The sequence below is a fragment of the Lagenorhynchus albirostris genome, chromosome 19 (assembly GCF_949774975.1).
Source record: "Lagenorhynchus albirostris chromosome 19, mLagAlb1.1, whole genome shotgun sequence".
NCBI classification, from domain to species: Eukaryota; Metazoa; Chordata; class Mammalia; order Artiodactyla; family Delphinidae; genus Lagenorhynchus; species Lagenorhynchus albirostris.
In genome coordinates, this window is record NC_083113.1 from 34,070,694 (window position 1) to 34,086,329 (window position 15,636).

A 15,636-nucleotide genomic window follows, 5' to 3' on the forward strand; every position below is an offset into this window, starting at 1 on the left:
TTTTGAAACTGTTTGTTTAATCATAGAAACCTGCTCCAATAATTTTTCACTGTTGGAAAGGAAAAGGCAAACAACACTACACAAAAATCACTTCCTTGTTTAAAGATGCCAGATTGGTAGTGGGAAAACCTACCATTCAGCAAAAGTTGGTGTTCCCCAGTGGCCCCAATGGGAAGGCTGCGTGGTCCACTTTCCTCCTCACCACCAGCACTGGCCGCTACTGAGAAAGGCACAGTGGACTCGTGTGTGTGTCATGACTTTAATGTTCGACTACAGTATGCATACACATACAAGAAGTAGGGAAGCTAAAGCCCAGGAACTAGGAAGGCTACAAAATACAACACATGGACCAATACATTTACAAAACATTCAAAATCCTTACAAAAGGGGCTGTATTGGTCCTTTTGACTTTGTTGTTCAGCTTAGTCTGTATGGCCATTCATTGGGATAATGGGGAAGGGCAATTCATAATATTTGGTTCCTTTCCGCACAGTTTACAAGTTATCAGGAGAGAGATGAGGGAACTTTAGGCCTGGTTTGGCTTCCCTTTATAAAAAGAAGTGTCTCACAGGGCCCAAGGGGATGTGTTCTCCAGCAGAAAAGAGAAAATGATGCTCTGCCAACAGCCAGCTTTAGATTTGGGGAAGAGGCAAAATAAAAATCCACGGGATCTCGATTGTGAACTCTTCCCATGTTTCCTGGCATACCAAATTCTACACATCCACATTTTTTAACAACTTTGTGATTTTCAAGGTCCCCATCCGTATTTAAAAAAAATAAGTCACATAGTATTTAAACTGGCTTTCCTGCTATTCTTTGGGACACCAGGAATGTCAGATGACATGGAGCTATGCCCAACCCCCGCCCCAACAAGTGCACGGCATCAGCAGCCTCTTCAATTTATAAGCTGGGAAGTAGGTACCACCAGTTTATCTACTTGCCTTGGACACATTTTGCACAAACCCAAGAAGTTCCAGACAAAGGTTTTCTCTTTCATATATTTACACAAGTTCAAAATGATATTCACAGCATCTTCTAAATGTTGGCCAGGAGTCCAAAAAAATGCATTTAAATTTGGAACGTGTCCAAGTAGACAGGAAGCTGACCCAAACAGTAATTGGGGCAGATACCCGAGACCAAAGGGCCGGAAAAGTCAGGAAAAGCTGAAAGGATCTTCAGCCAGTTTATGAACTTGGTACAGTGGGACCTCCAGGCTGACAAATTTACAACAGAGATGTGGTTCCATCTAACTGGCACCTGTCCCTTCCATTACTTGCTGAGCCTGCTTTTGTCCCATGCAGCACTGTGCGACAGACTGGAATAACCTGAAGAATGGAGACAGTGAACAAGTTTGTGAGAAAACTTCAGGCCTGACTAAAACCTTGTCTTATTAATTTTGGTTACTATGACCTTCTTAATCACCCACCCAAGCTGGAGCCATCAAATGATTCTCATTCTTCTGTCTTAAGAATGTAACAATTTAAAAATTACTTTAACTCACTTTTCAATTTCTGGGGCACAGTGTACAAACTCGTGGTTCCAGAACTTAAACGCTGGATTTTTAATCAGCTCAATGAAGGTAATAAGAAGACCCCAAGGATGTGGCCTATTTACAATCAACCGTTCCAAAAGAACCCTGGAGAAGGGAAGAAAAAGTTAGTCAATGCACAGAAACATACAAATTCACGACCACTTCTCCATTTGTCTTTTTTCCTAACACTTTTCCCCTGATTATTACACTACATGCAAAAATTGTTAGCTTTACAAAAGGCAGGTGGATTAAGTCTTTTCTATAGAATGCTTAAATGGATTCTAGAATTACATAACGTGGGTTTGAATCCCTCCTCTTCCCATTACTGAGCCTACAAGACTAAGTTAAGGTAAAGGATAGAAAATAGATTACATGACACAGAGAAGATAATCGCTTAAAAAATACATACTCAATGAAAGTAAATAGGAAATAAGAATTTTACTACTAGTAGTACATATGTAAATTGGGTGGGATAATTCTTCACATCCCCTGATCTAACCAATTTTACTTCTAAATTTACCCTAAGGATGTAATAAAGCACAAGAACAAAGATTTAAGTTCGAGGAAGTTCACTAAAGCTTTATATAGTCCACAAAATAGGACTTTTACCGTCTAAACATCTAATAATAAAACGCTAGTTAATTTTTAGTATATAAACCTAAGGAATACTAATGCTCAGAAACTACTATTAGGTGAAGGGGCAAGTTTAACAAGTCTGGTCCAGTTTTTTAAGTTTGTGTATATCTCTCTCACTAGGATGTACCCATTCCTGATCTCCAATGCTGTACATAGTCCAAGCAATCTGCAACAGATTCCTAACTATTGTTAGTAGAACACACGTATGATCCTGTTATTTCTCCTGCTTAAAACCTTCCAACCCAGAGGTAATGACAAGTCTAAGTTCTTTAACATGGCCTTTAAAAGGCCTGGGTGTTTCAGGACTGGTTAAATATGCTGACCCCACCACCTGAGAAAAACTCCTGATCTATCAAAATGCTGTGCCTTTTGTCGAAAACTTTTTGTTTCAGCAGTGATTAATAATTCTCTACTTGTGATTTTTTTTGCATCCATCAGACTAATTATCAGGAGGGCAGAACCATGCCCATTTCATTCACAACTATTTAACACATTTAAGATGCTCAGTGAGCATGGAATGCATAGGGAAAAAAACACTCAGAATTCGTAATAAAGGGGAAGAGGCTCCATTTAGAACCCTCTGAAAAACAGACCTCTCTCTTACCTTGTGATCTGTTCTTGGATAGCTTCAGTGTTGGCCTCTGCAAAAAGGTAGAGCATGGTGCAGCTGAAGTAGTGAGTGTGGCTATTTGGGTACCGCAGCTGATTTGCAATTGCATTCAAGAAGAGATACCGACCTAGATATTAAGAAAACCCAGCTTAGCGAGAATTTGCTCTGAAAGGCCAATGTGAGAAGACAAATCACATTCTGACTGGATGGATTTGCATTTCTGATATAGGTTCTCAAATTATCCTTTGGTTTCAACCAGCGGTGCTCAGGGCCCTAGAGTTCATTTCTGTGGGGTTTTTTTCACATTAAAAAAATTGTAGTTAAAAAAATTAGTCTATTTAAAAATAAGAGACCTACTGCATATTAATATAACCTGTTAATAAAAAATTTAAGTATTTCCCCCCAAGAAACTTAGAGAAGAGTGTCACTGTTTCACATTCTGCTGGATTCTCATTTCTGCCCTTATGTTCAATCTGTTCCAGTATGGTTATTTCATGTGGCCTCTGGAAACAGTCACTGTACGCTTGTGACAACATGAGTGTGAAAAAAAGCAAATGTCTTTTATTATTAAAATAGTTTTAACCACACAGCCCTTCTTCTTTTTTAAAAAATATTTATTATATATTTATTTTGGCTGCACTGGGCCTTAGTTGCAGCATGCATGCGGGATCTAGTTCCCCAACCCAGGATCAAACCAGGGCCCCCTGCATTGGAAGCATGGAGTCTTACCCACTGGACCACCAAGGAAGTCCCTCACGACCCTTCTATAAGGGTCTTGGGGATAATCCACTAAGGGTTCCCAGACTATACTTGGAGAAATGCTAGTTTAAACTTTATTGGAATAAGTATTAATTGGATTTGGTTGTCTCCCTCTGCTTGATATTACTGAGGTTTGTAAGGCCATCACAGTGAGCTTTAACACTTAAAGGCTATCCACTTTTTTTGTTGGGCTCTGGACGTAATGGTATTCATTTGTGTTAAATCTTGATTTTAAGCTGCCTCAAACCCCCTCCTACAAATAGGCAAGTAGTATATACTCAAAATTAGCCTCTCAAAAATCCATAGTGAAGTTAAAAAAAGTAGGCATCCTCCTAAAGTGTATGTGTGTTAGGCTGAGCAGCACTATATCGTTGGTCACCATCTACTATACAGAACACCAAAATTGGTAGTTCAACCAAGCAAGATGCAAACCTACAATAGGATTATACTGTGAACTTTTTTGCAGAGCAGGTAGGGGAAGTTCTATTCATTAATCTTTACACATTTAATATTTAACATATTGCCTGGCAAAGAGGCATCAGTAAATGTTGGGATAAAAGGGAGGCTAACAAAAAAAGTAACATGAGCCTATTTTTAAAGAGAGGCTAGTAAAAAGAACATGTTTATTTTCACACTAAAAAAGAAAAATGCTACAATCATACGTACTGAAATATTAACTGATGTGGTAAGGATTCTGGATGATTTTTTTCCTTTATGCTTTGCTGTGTCTTCTGCATTGAGCAAATACTATCGAATTCAAGATAAAATAACCAGCCAGACCCATAACCATATTGACAGAACATTCTCTATTGTGGCTTAAAGTATTTTTGGGACCAGACTGTGACAAAAAGTGCACAAAACTTGACTCTGAGAACTAGCTGGCTTCACTCACCTTCAGTGTCCAAGTCCACAGCCAGGTTCTGGAAGATGTCCATGTGAGCAGAGTGGGTGATCGTGCTCATTGAAGGTGTGCTGCCCTTGTTGTGGATGTGTGCAATTGCCTGAGTCCCTACATAGAGCACCAGTGCATTAATGAGCTGGAGGTTGTAGCGATTACCAGGCTCATTGGATACCTAAATGAACAAAACAGAAAGCTCCTGACTTACTGTCACAGAGGACTTAGGCATCGGATTTAGGCACCAATATTTCTAAGAACCCTTTTTATGCCTTTCATAGAAAAGCTGAACTGTTCCCAATATCCTCTGTGACTTAAATTTTAGAAATCTGCTTGAATTTGTGAGGTTATTTAACAAATACACACTTGCACAAGGGTAGTTGTGTCAACAGAAATGGGATTTCCCTTGGGAAACCAAAGCTTTGACAGTTACCAGCACAAAAATGAAGTTTATAAAGTCAAAATTTGCACTATCTCACTTATAAAAAAGATTTGGAGAGGGGAAAAACATGGTTTCTTGGTATGGAAAGATAATACAGCCTCAATCAATTTGTATACAGCAAATTGAACCAGAATCCATTTACTTAGAAGAGTCTTGGAGCAGGGGATGGTTATCAGCAATCTTTTCTTACAGAAAACCAGTCCATTCCCTGGCTGCCTCTTCCAAGGCTACATAGCTTGTCACTGGTAAAATGTATAATCCAGTTAATCTCATCCAACCATTAAAAATGACAATGTGCTTTAAAACCTTTAAAGCAGGTTGAAAAGACTAACTTACAAGAGACCATGCATAGGACTGTGTGTACAAAGTGAAAGACACAACCAAGAGTTTAAGTCAAACCACTAACCTGTAGGTTGCTCCGCAGATCAGACAGAAAAGTGACAGGTGATCGAGTTTTAAGATAGGAATCCAAATCCTTTTTGAACTGGGGTGGCATCACCCCAGTAAAATTGGTGAGAATCCGGGGTGCAATGTTAATTTCACTCAACATATCCACCTGCCACAAACAAATACAAGAATCATAATCAGAAGCATCTGTAGGCCTTAACAGCAAACTGTATCTATGCTAGAAAGTAGTTGGATTGTTTTTCTAAAGTTATACACTTTACATCTTGAAGAGTAATCAATATTTTAAGAAATTTTTATTGAAGTACAGCACAATGTTGTGTTCATTTCTGCTGTACAGCAAAGTGTTATTACTCATCTTTAATTAGAAGAAATAGATTCTTCTAATTAAAGGTACCCATATACAAAATGATAGTAATCTCTCATTCTATACTATTTTCTCATTCTTAAAATAAGGCATGATAGGTACCTTTTGTAGAGAAGTCTAGTTGATACCACTAATTGTGTTTTTCCTGGAATTCGATTTCAAAACAAGAGTACAGAATGAGATTCCTTGCTCACCAAGAGCCCTAGTCTTTGAAAAGATGCCCCAAGCTGAACAAGACATTGTACTTGCTACTTTAAAAAAAAATGCATGTGAAAAGATTAAAAAAAAATACATAAAAATTACAATAGCCATGTCAGGGTGGTATGATTTTTAAAACAGTCCCTTCTCTCCTGATAATTTAAACAAAACACAAGTACACAAATCCAAAACACCTGTGAAATATGACATTACAAGTGTCTATTCTGCAATTCTGTGCCACTGGGGCCACCCAGCAAATGACTGGCCCAATACCTAGGTTGAGGTTCTGTAAATATAGCTAAATTTAATATCAAAACTGAAAACAGCAACTAGACGAATACTGTGAATCAATATTCAGGAGCAGTATCATACTTTATCAGGCTTAATAACATGACAGCTTCCACCAAAGAGCACCCTTACCCAACAACTTGTAGGTGTGTGTGCTGGGGACAGCAAATACCCCACTTACTAGAGAAAGGACTAAAATACTAAGATGTAACTTGCTTTTCCTTGAACTGTTTAGAACTTTACCTTCAGATTAGGAGTGAATGGGTCTGGGAGCCTCATGTTTCTTGGAAAGGCACTCAGGATCAGATTTCTTAGCTGGATACAATTAGGTGGGATCACATCACAGAATCCATAATGGTAATCACAAAGGAACTCAGGGAAATCATGCAAAAGAACCAGCAGCACTCTTAAAGTGCCCTATATTTTAAAAACAAGAAAAACATTGGCTGTTTCTACATTAAGTAAGAAAATGGGAGTAGCATTTTTACTATTATGAATTTGAAGTAAAAAAAAAAGTTTTCTTTTTAAGTGTAAATGTAAAAGCCAGAATTAATGGCTTCTTGGGCAGGAGGCAAGCACGTGCAAAACAGAATGTAATTTGAGATGGGCAAAGATTTCTTACCCAAGACACAAAAAGCAACATATAATAAAAGAAGAAAACTGGTAATTTTGACTATATTAAATTTAAAGCTTCTATCCCTCAAAAGACACATTACTTTTAAAGGAGTGAAAAGGCAAGCCACAAGAGTAGATGTTTGAATATACATCAACAAAGGGCTTACATCCAGAATACATAAAGAATCCCTGTTAAAATAAATAAGAAAAACCCAGATCATCCAATAGGAATATGAGCACAAGGCTGGAAGAACATCACAAAAGGAGGATACCCAAATGGCCACAAAAATCTCATTAAGAACTGAAGGAAATGCAAATTAAATCCACAATGAGATCCTACTGCACAACTGACAAAATGACTAAAACGGAAAACAATTTCAAGTATGGTAAGGATGGGAAGAAATAGTAATTCTAATGTGCTTCTGGAAGAGTTAACTGGTATACACATATATGAACGTATGAATGCCTTATGATCAAGTACTGGTTATGCAAATATGTTTGATTTTTGTACTTTTCTGAATATATGTTATACTTTAAAAGCTTAATGACAGAGACATCCCTGGTGGTGCAGAGGTTAAGAATCCGCCTGCCAATGCAGGGGACCCGGGTTTGAACCCTGGTCTGGGAAGATCCCACATGCCGCAGATCAACTAAGCCCATGCGCCATAACCATGGAGCCTGCGCTCTACAGCCCACAAGCCACAACTACTGAAGCCCGTGCACCGCAACGAAGAGTAGCCCCTGCTTGACACAACTAGGGAAAGCCCATGCAGCAATGGAGACCCAACACAGCCAAAAATAAACAAATATATATATATATAGCTTAATGATAAAAACAAACGTTAGACCTCATATTCCCAGCTGAAGTGTTTGTTTTTAACTGCTTTAAGTGTTAAGTTTTAATTATTTTAATTTTAGAACTCCAAATTAATTACCTTGTAGAGGATTTGCATAGGTTTGGTGAGTTCCACATTTCTAAGGAAAGGCGCTAAATATTTGAATAAATCAATCAGTAGCTGTGCATACATAGGCCATCCCTGAAAGAAAGAAATGTATGAGTCATAATTATCCTCAGTCAGCTGTCGTCCTGCCACCAAAACTGTTGTCCAAGCAGCTACACTGTGACTTTATTATCTTTTCATATAGCTAGAGAATATGGACATCAGCACCTCTCTTAAAGACTGACTGGCCCGAGAAAGGAATAAGCAAAATTATGGAGATAATGGGAAATGATATTTGAAACAAACTGGCTCCAGAAACTCCAGGATATATAGGTCCTTGCGCCTGTAGCAACATTTTAAATAGGGGGAGGAACTTTCAGACAGAACACAAAACACGTAGCCAACTGAGAAACTTGGGTCTGTTTTCTTAATTTCTTTTAAGTCCTGGATCTCAATCATTTATTTTCCCACTCCCAATTCCTCAACTCCTGGCAAATAACCTCATCCAATTTACAACATGAATCCTCTATTTTCACCCAAACTTGGCCTCCTCACCATATCCCAATTATAACAATTATGTTCATTTTGAAGTAGTTTTTATTCAATATATTTTCCCTCCTCCTGGAATGCACTTATTTGTCAAACAAAATGAAATCCGTTCAAGGATTATTTCACTTTCTTTTTTACTAAACACACAGTATAGTTACAGTCTCCTGATCTGAAGGGTCAATCAAGGGTACTTCCTGGAGTACTCATTTGCCATTTAATTGCAAAATGGGAGAGAAACTTCTCATCACAGTTAAGACTAAAAACTCTTTACTCAAATTTGATCTGCATTTTTCAGATACAGTAGAGACGAGTGGTCCTCAACCCTGAATGTGAGAGCCTTTAGTATTTAGAGAACCTGTAAAACTGGCAGGTTTCTGAGTTCCATTACTCGGAGTTTTACATAGCTGTCTACAGAGGTGCTCTAAGGTTTCAACTTTTTTTGAAAATTCCTTAAGAGATTGACATAAGGAGACTCACAACAACTTGGAGAAGCAGTACCCTAATCATTGAGGAATGGCTTTCAGGCAGAGGCAGTCAAGTACTTGTTAGAGCCTTTCTCCACGACTTGACTCCACATTAAATATAAGAACTCCCAACTAAGCCTGAAAGAAGTACAATGACTACCGAATGGCTAAGAGTGCTAATAAGTCCCAGGTAGTTACAGTCGTCATCTGTAGGAGATAAACTGCAGCCACACCTTCTGCTGTGGCGTATGTGCCAGCATTCTTGCAATAAATATCCGATGGGAGATCAGTTCAAGCCAAGCATACACAAAGCCAGGAGCTTTGGTAGGCCTCAAGATGTGGAATGTGTTGCTGAAAGAAGAAAACCTTAGTCAGAAGCACAAGCTTAAATATGGTTAAAACAAAACAAAACAAAACAAAACACATGAATATAATTAAGTAGACAACATGTAAGCTGCATTATGAATCAACATGCCTCAAATCCACAAAGTTCTACTTCTCAAATTTTACTACACTACAACAGCAATCCTTAACAGGAAATCCTTAACAGTATTATATTCAACAATACTCACCAGAAAGCTGTAAGTGTCTGGAAATTAATGGTTTCCAATACATGTTCAGGTGCATTGAGTTCCAAGAGCAGCATGATAAAAATTCGATGGTAGGGAAGCTGCTGAAATTCACTTTGCCGAACATCATGATCCTGCAGGAGAACTCCCACTACTATACCAAGGACCTACAGAGCACACAGATTATAGAGCTTGTAAATCACGAAGATAATTCATTTACCACTGTCTAGCCATGCTTTGTTACCTTGCATCGTTATGCCCCACATGAAAGGAAATATAAAATTACATACTGGTAGCCAAAGGGACCATGCATTGGGGTTTGATTTGCCCTACAGAATTTTGCATGGTTTCTTTGAATCTCCATACCCCTGTATATGGAAGTATGCTAGACATACATACTTTCCACAAGTTTTTCTAAAGCTCTAGAAATCAGCATGGTACATCATATTTTATCATGTTAACACAATCAACCTAATTTTTCTGGTCTGACATAAAGGTGACAAGAGGCAAATGATTTATCCTTCTCTTGGCATTTAGTAGATGGAAGGTCAGGTATGCTATTAGGTTGCAGAAATATTTAAGAACTATCCTGCATTCCACTTGATTTTATCACTGAACAGTGGGGGATGTATGTGAACCCATTTGTAATTATCCGAGACCAAGCTCTAAGTTCATTTTTGCACTATCTTAACATTCAAATTTCCAGCAATTCCACTGCATAAATCAAACAGAAATTCTGCTTTGTTCCTTTTCAGAAAAATCAAGAAAACTGCAATGTCACTCATGGTATTTGAGTTACCAATTTTTGTTTATCAATGGACATGTCTAGCCATCTCACTCACAGTGATTCTGTACATGGGGGCAAATCTCATACTACCTAAATACTTTCTAGTGTACTCATTACTAAACATTAACATACTGAAAATACGTTATATGTTTTTGTTTTGTTTTAGGGGAGGGGTGTCTTTCAGTTAAGGCACCATACTCTTCCTCTAAAATTCGGTGATTATATTTACATATTATCTATGAATTTAATGTCTGGACAGAAAAGGGGATATTACAAAATGTTTTGAGGGCCCTGTAGGGTTAAGAGCCACTGATACAGACTTCAAGTGTGCAAAGACTAAGGCAAGAAAGGATTTCAGACCTTATTCAGCAGATTAATCTTTGTGACAGTGTTGGTGGCCTCCCCTGAGTGCTTTACTAGCAGTGCAATGAGTCGGACAAAGGCATCCAGGTTGTGATAGCACTTGGCTCGGATCATGGTGGGATTAGCAGCAGGATTGTGCTGCTGCTCTGCCTGAGCACGGTAACTGATTTCAACACACATTTCAGTACACAGACGAAAGAACCTTGTTATGAGGTCATCAGTCTTCAGGATTCCTTGCTGGTGCATCTACCAAGGGAACAAAAACATTACAAGGCACAATGAGATAATACACATGAATAAAATTTTAATTTTCATGTCAGAAGTATTCTTTCATTCAATCCTATTGTCACATTTCTGATTCTTACTTTGTAAAAAAAAGAAAAAAAGGGGGGGGGGTCATGAAAATGACTTTTACATTAAGGATCCATGACACATTTCCTTCAGTTTTAAGTTTGATGGGAGTTGAGAGATAATAACATGGCAATTTTTAACAGCAGTCCATAGCCAATAATTTCAAAAGTTAATTATGCAAATTAAACCAACTTTTAATAAACCATTAAGTCATATTAAGACTTTCTGGTCAATGTGTATTTCTCCCAAGTAAGAGATTAAGTTACATATATTTTGGTTTCTCACATAATTTCTTCTAATAACAACAAAGTTCTTGAAACTCCAACTAGCTGCACTAGGAAAATCAAATAATTTATACAGTAAGTAAGTACCAAAGCAAAATGCTCACAGATCATACCTGGCTATTTTAATGTAAATTAAGATAAAGTAGAAAGGGCAAGTTTACTTAAAAGAAAGGATAAAATACAAATTTTATGACATATGATTTGGAAGTGGAGCAGAGAAGTTATTTCGCTAGTATGAAAGAAGAAAAAGAAAGTGTAACAAGCGTTAAGGCTGCAGAGGGAGGAGGTCAGTGCTGAAACCAAGCCCAGAATGAAAACTTGACCATTATCTTGGAAACTTTAAAACAATTTAAATGTCCCTTGATAAGCAATAAATAACACAGCTGAATTGACAATAATATACCCTAGGAAAAACAGAAGGCCAGCAAAGGGACTTTTGTACAATGAAATCTGAAAAACTAAGCAGGGGGAGAAGAAATGAGGATGGACTGCTATGATCAAGAAGGAGCAGAAAAGGAAAAAAGGAATTCTCAAAAGGATTCAAAAGAGAATAGAAAAGTATAATACATTATCTTTTTCAAATGGAGAGAACAAGAGCAAATAAGCCAACAAGAGAGCTGAGACAGGTGCCACATCCATACCCATGAAATATCAATGACCACAAAAACCAATTGATTTGAAATTCCTCTATCCAAATCAGAAATCAAACTGTAAGTATACAGTAACAGCTTTTCAATAGGGTATGTTTTTATAATTCCCTCGATTCTTTTAAGGGAGAAACTTACTTAGTATGATTTACTAAGAAATTAGTCATCTTGAAAAGTAAATCCAATTCCTGACAACTTCTAAAATTCAAATCAGCTCTTCCACATTCAATTGTCATTTATCTGATAATAGATCTAATTTGCATCTTTCTTTGGTGGCACACCTAAGCTTTGGTCTCAGTTTGAAGAAATACAATGGTCGAACTGCAGAAATAAACTATTTTAGGTAGATAAGGTACTTAATTTAGAAAATAAAATAAAAATCTCCACCATTTAAATACTTAAGGTTTTTTGGTTGTGTTTTATTTTACTTTTAAATTTAAAAAAATTTTTTTTTTTTTTTTTTTGGGCTGTATCTCAGGGCTTGCAGGATTCTTAGTTCCCTCAACCAGGGACTGAACCCAGGCCACTGCAGTGAAAGCACCAAATCCTAACCACTAGACCACCAGGGTACTCATTATTTTACTTTTTAAACATGGGCTATTATAAGAACTGTACAGATTAGCCCGTATCCCATCACTGCTGATTATCAAACTGATAAAATTACTATATACATTTGGCAGTTTCATTATTCATTACCTGACCCATTGTACTTTGTAGCTGTGACAACTGAAATCGGACAAAAAGAACTAAAGGGGATGGGAAATGTTGACTTTACTGCTTAGTGACCAATGATGGGAAAATAAATAGTATCAATTTAACAGTAATGATGGTGACATTTTTGGTTTACATGAGTATGGAGGTAACTGACCACAGGTACATAATACTGAGCTTTAATATTGGAGGCATCACACCCTACTTATGTTGAATAAAAAGCACCTTTCTTTCCAAAAGCTCTACCTGTCCAACAAACGCAGAGAAAGCTTTGGTACTGTCACGACCAGCTGCTGCTGAATGGTAGAGATTCACCCATTCCCTCAGAAGATACTCTGCCTTCTCCCTCAGGCCTGGAGGATCATCATACTCTGAGGCTTGAGAGATCCCAGAATGCATCATAAAGTTAGGGCCTCCATGAGCACGATCAATCATTGCTTCATAGTTGGATCGCACTACTTCCATCAGCTGGGGCAATCTAGTACAATAAATCCAGAATGAAAATCAGTCTATTCATGGCTGTGATTTCACAGACATACAAGTTGGACAATTTGTTTATTTAAGAGAGACCACAAGAGTGATGATAATTTTACCATTCTCATATTTAAACAAAACTATCCTCGGTTTCTTCATATCTGTTTACTCATGAGGACATAATGTGCAAATGACTGGCTTAAGTTAAGTCACTTCTTGACAACAAAACGATGCCCAATGAAATGGAGCTGATGTTCGTGGTCAAAAAATTATTCACTGCATGCCCACTATGTGCCATGCTTTGTGTTATTCATCTTAATTCTCAACAGTTCTTCAAGATATTATTTCCATTTTATACAAGAAACAGGCTTAGGGAGGGTAAGTCGACTTGCCTAAAATCAGATTTTAAGCAGCAGAGCCAGGCCTTAAACAGAGGACTCTTGACACCAAATCTAGTGCTGTATGTACTGCTCTACAGCAAGAAGGCTTGGCAGCTAGTCAAGCTTCATATCTCAAGGGACAATATTAGGCCTCACCAAAGCTTACCATATGTGGTAGGTAAAGCAGTTATATAACAGGTAACGTTACTAAGTCTATACAGTCATTTCTTAAGCTCTTAAAGACTGCTGAATACACAAGAATCCCAAAGCATTTCCTTCTCACCCTTCAGGAGCATTGCCTCTGGAATGAGCATTAATCCTCATGAGGGTTTCAATGGTGTGGAACAGATCTGCCTCAGTAACATGGGCAACACTCCTTTCATCCACCAGCAGGATTTTTACCAATTGCATAGCAAATGCCACAGCCATGTAGTTTAAACCATTCTCCATTGACTGGAAACACAGAAAGCACAACGTAAGAAAGACAGCACTTACAGCAAACACACTTCCGAACTACCAGAGGTCACTTTTCCTGTTTAATTCCTTCCATACCTGAGCTAGGTGAAGATCATACTGTTGCATATTGACCAAATGATTGCGAATTAGCAACTCCACTGCCTCCACATTATATTTATATTCATCCCGACACTCAATTAGGCACCTAGAAAAGTCAGTATTTCTTTATTCATAAAGTCTTAACCATACTATATATCAGGTAAAATAAAGAGCCCATTTTATTAAATGGTAACTTGTTCCAAATTAAGGATGCCTTGAGAACCAACTAAAAATCAGTTTTCAAGATTCAAAATAACCAGTAAAGAAGTAGAACAGACGACCCAGTGTTAAAACACAAGTTTTGTTCTCCAAGTCTAGAAAACAAAGCATTCCATTTAAAACATTATTTATTTATGAACATCACTTCTATGAAATCACTGAAACCTTTTAAAATCCATGATCTATCATTTATTCCCCAAAACAAGGTACTGGTTTTCTGTATCCATCATGGGCACCAGACAGAAAAAGAACAAACATTCAACAATTCTCAGTATTTAGGGTCATGTATGTGAGAAAGCAGTTCACTAAATATTACTCTTCTAAGATGGCTACTGACCTTGTGATCTGTTTGTTACACCATGGAGACCCATACGCCCGGCCATCTTGAAGAGCTTTTAAGACCAAGAGGTGGCACTCTCTGTAGCGAAGCAGGAGGTCAGCATCAGCACCACTGGTGGCATCTAGTAAGCCCTCTACAGCCTATGGAAGAAAAAAAGTGTTCAGATCCATGGAAAATACAGTATTCAGCCCAATTATCAAAGTCAATAACCAAACCTTAATGCAAAGTACAACATACCTTCTAAAGCCACAAGTTAACAATCTCTCCATTCACTAAAATCCCTTTCACTTGCCTAACACACACACTCTCTGAGTTCTTTGTAGTCCATGCTTAGTGCTCTTCCCTGTCAAGAAAGGTGACACTGTCCCTACACAGTAATAACCTAATGCTGCCCCATACCCTACCCGTTACCCAAGTACTTGGATCAACCGTCCCTCAAAATCTAAAGGGCTATCTTTCAAAGTTTCTTAAATAATAATTCCAGAAAATCTTACCTTTATGGAAAAAAGAGAAGATTTCACACTTTACTGTTGTAACTATTTACAACACTCTACTCTGGAGAAAATCATCTGCTTATTACAGAACACAACTTGCTTTATGTTAATTTTTAAAATTTTAAGCATAACTTAAGTAGATAATGGTGCAGGTCACTAGATATTTACAAACCTAGTTTCTTCTAAAATTAACAGTTTAAGAACTAACCTTCTGGAGCAATCCAAGAGCAGCTATGGCATCCCGAGAGTTTCGAGATAATACTACAACCTCCAAAAGACTTCTAAGAGCCTGAGCTTGGGGGTTCATGGCCAAAGTTGGTGGGATGGCGTGAAGGTGCTGCTCCAGTTCTGTAATGCACTTATCATAAATCTGAGCTACGTCATCTGTTGCCCAAGCTTGCTGTTTTGGAGGAGGAAATAACCAAAAAAGGAGAGGGGAGAAAGAAAAAAAAAAAAGAGAGGAAAAAAATTAAAGATTTTCCACTGGCACAGGTAGCAATTTAAATGTCTATTGGGGGGCTTCCCTGGTGGTGCAGTGGTTAAGAATCCGTCTGCCAACGCAGGGGATACGCGTTCCAGCCCTGGCCCGGGAAGATCCCACATGCCGCGGAGCAACTAAGCCCATGCGCCACAACTACTGAAGCCCGTGCGCCTAGAGCCCATGCTCTGCAACGAGAAGCCACTGCAATGAGAAGCCCGCACACCGCAACGAAGAGCAGCCCCCGCTCGCCGCAACCAGAGAAAAGCCCACGTGCAGCAACG

General features: G+C 38.2%; 1 protein-coding gene across 3 annotated transcripts in view; it reads right to left on the minus strand.

Moving 5' to 3' along the window:
• Positions 1-971: 971 nt before the first annotated feature.
• The window catches only part of CNOT1 (CCR4-NOT transcription complex subunit 1), a 99,616-nt gene continuing 84,951 nt past the window's right edge, over positions 972-15,636 (minus strand). Inside the window, exons 35-49 of one of the 3 annotated variants that reach the window (XM_060132075.1) lie at positions 15,083-15,274; positions 14,378-14,520; positions 13,819-13,927; positions 13,550-13,719; positions 12,659-12,890; positions 10,417-10,665; positions 9,273-9,436; positions 8,934-9,051; positions 7,682-7,783; positions 6,375-6,548; positions 5,280-5,429; positions 4,429-4,609; positions 2,772-2,904; positions 1,502-1,636; positions 972-1,325 (exon numbers count right to left, since the gene is read on the minus strand). In XM_060132075.1, coding sequence (XP_059988058.1) covers positions 1,247-1,325; positions 1,502-1,636; positions 2,772-2,904; positions 4,429-4,609; positions 5,280-5,429; positions 6,375-6,548; positions 7,682-7,783; positions 8,934-9,051; positions 9,273-9,436; positions 10,417-10,665; positions 12,659-12,890; positions 13,550-13,719; positions 13,819-13,927; positions 14,378-14,520; positions 15,083-15,274 — 2,331 coding nt within the window. In that variant the 3' untranslated portion in view covers positions 972-1,246. Of the gene's footprint in view, positions 1,326-1,501; positions 1,637-2,771; positions 2,905-4,428; positions 4,610-5,279; positions 5,430-6,374; positions 6,549-7,681; positions 7,784-8,898; positions 9,052-9,272; positions 9,437-10,416; positions 10,666-12,637; positions 12,891-13,549; positions 13,720-13,818; positions 13,928-14,377; positions 14,521-15,082; positions 15,275-15,636 lie in introns of those variants that run through there. The other 2 variants (XM_060132074.1, XR_009537254.1) reach the window with 2 other exon arrangements.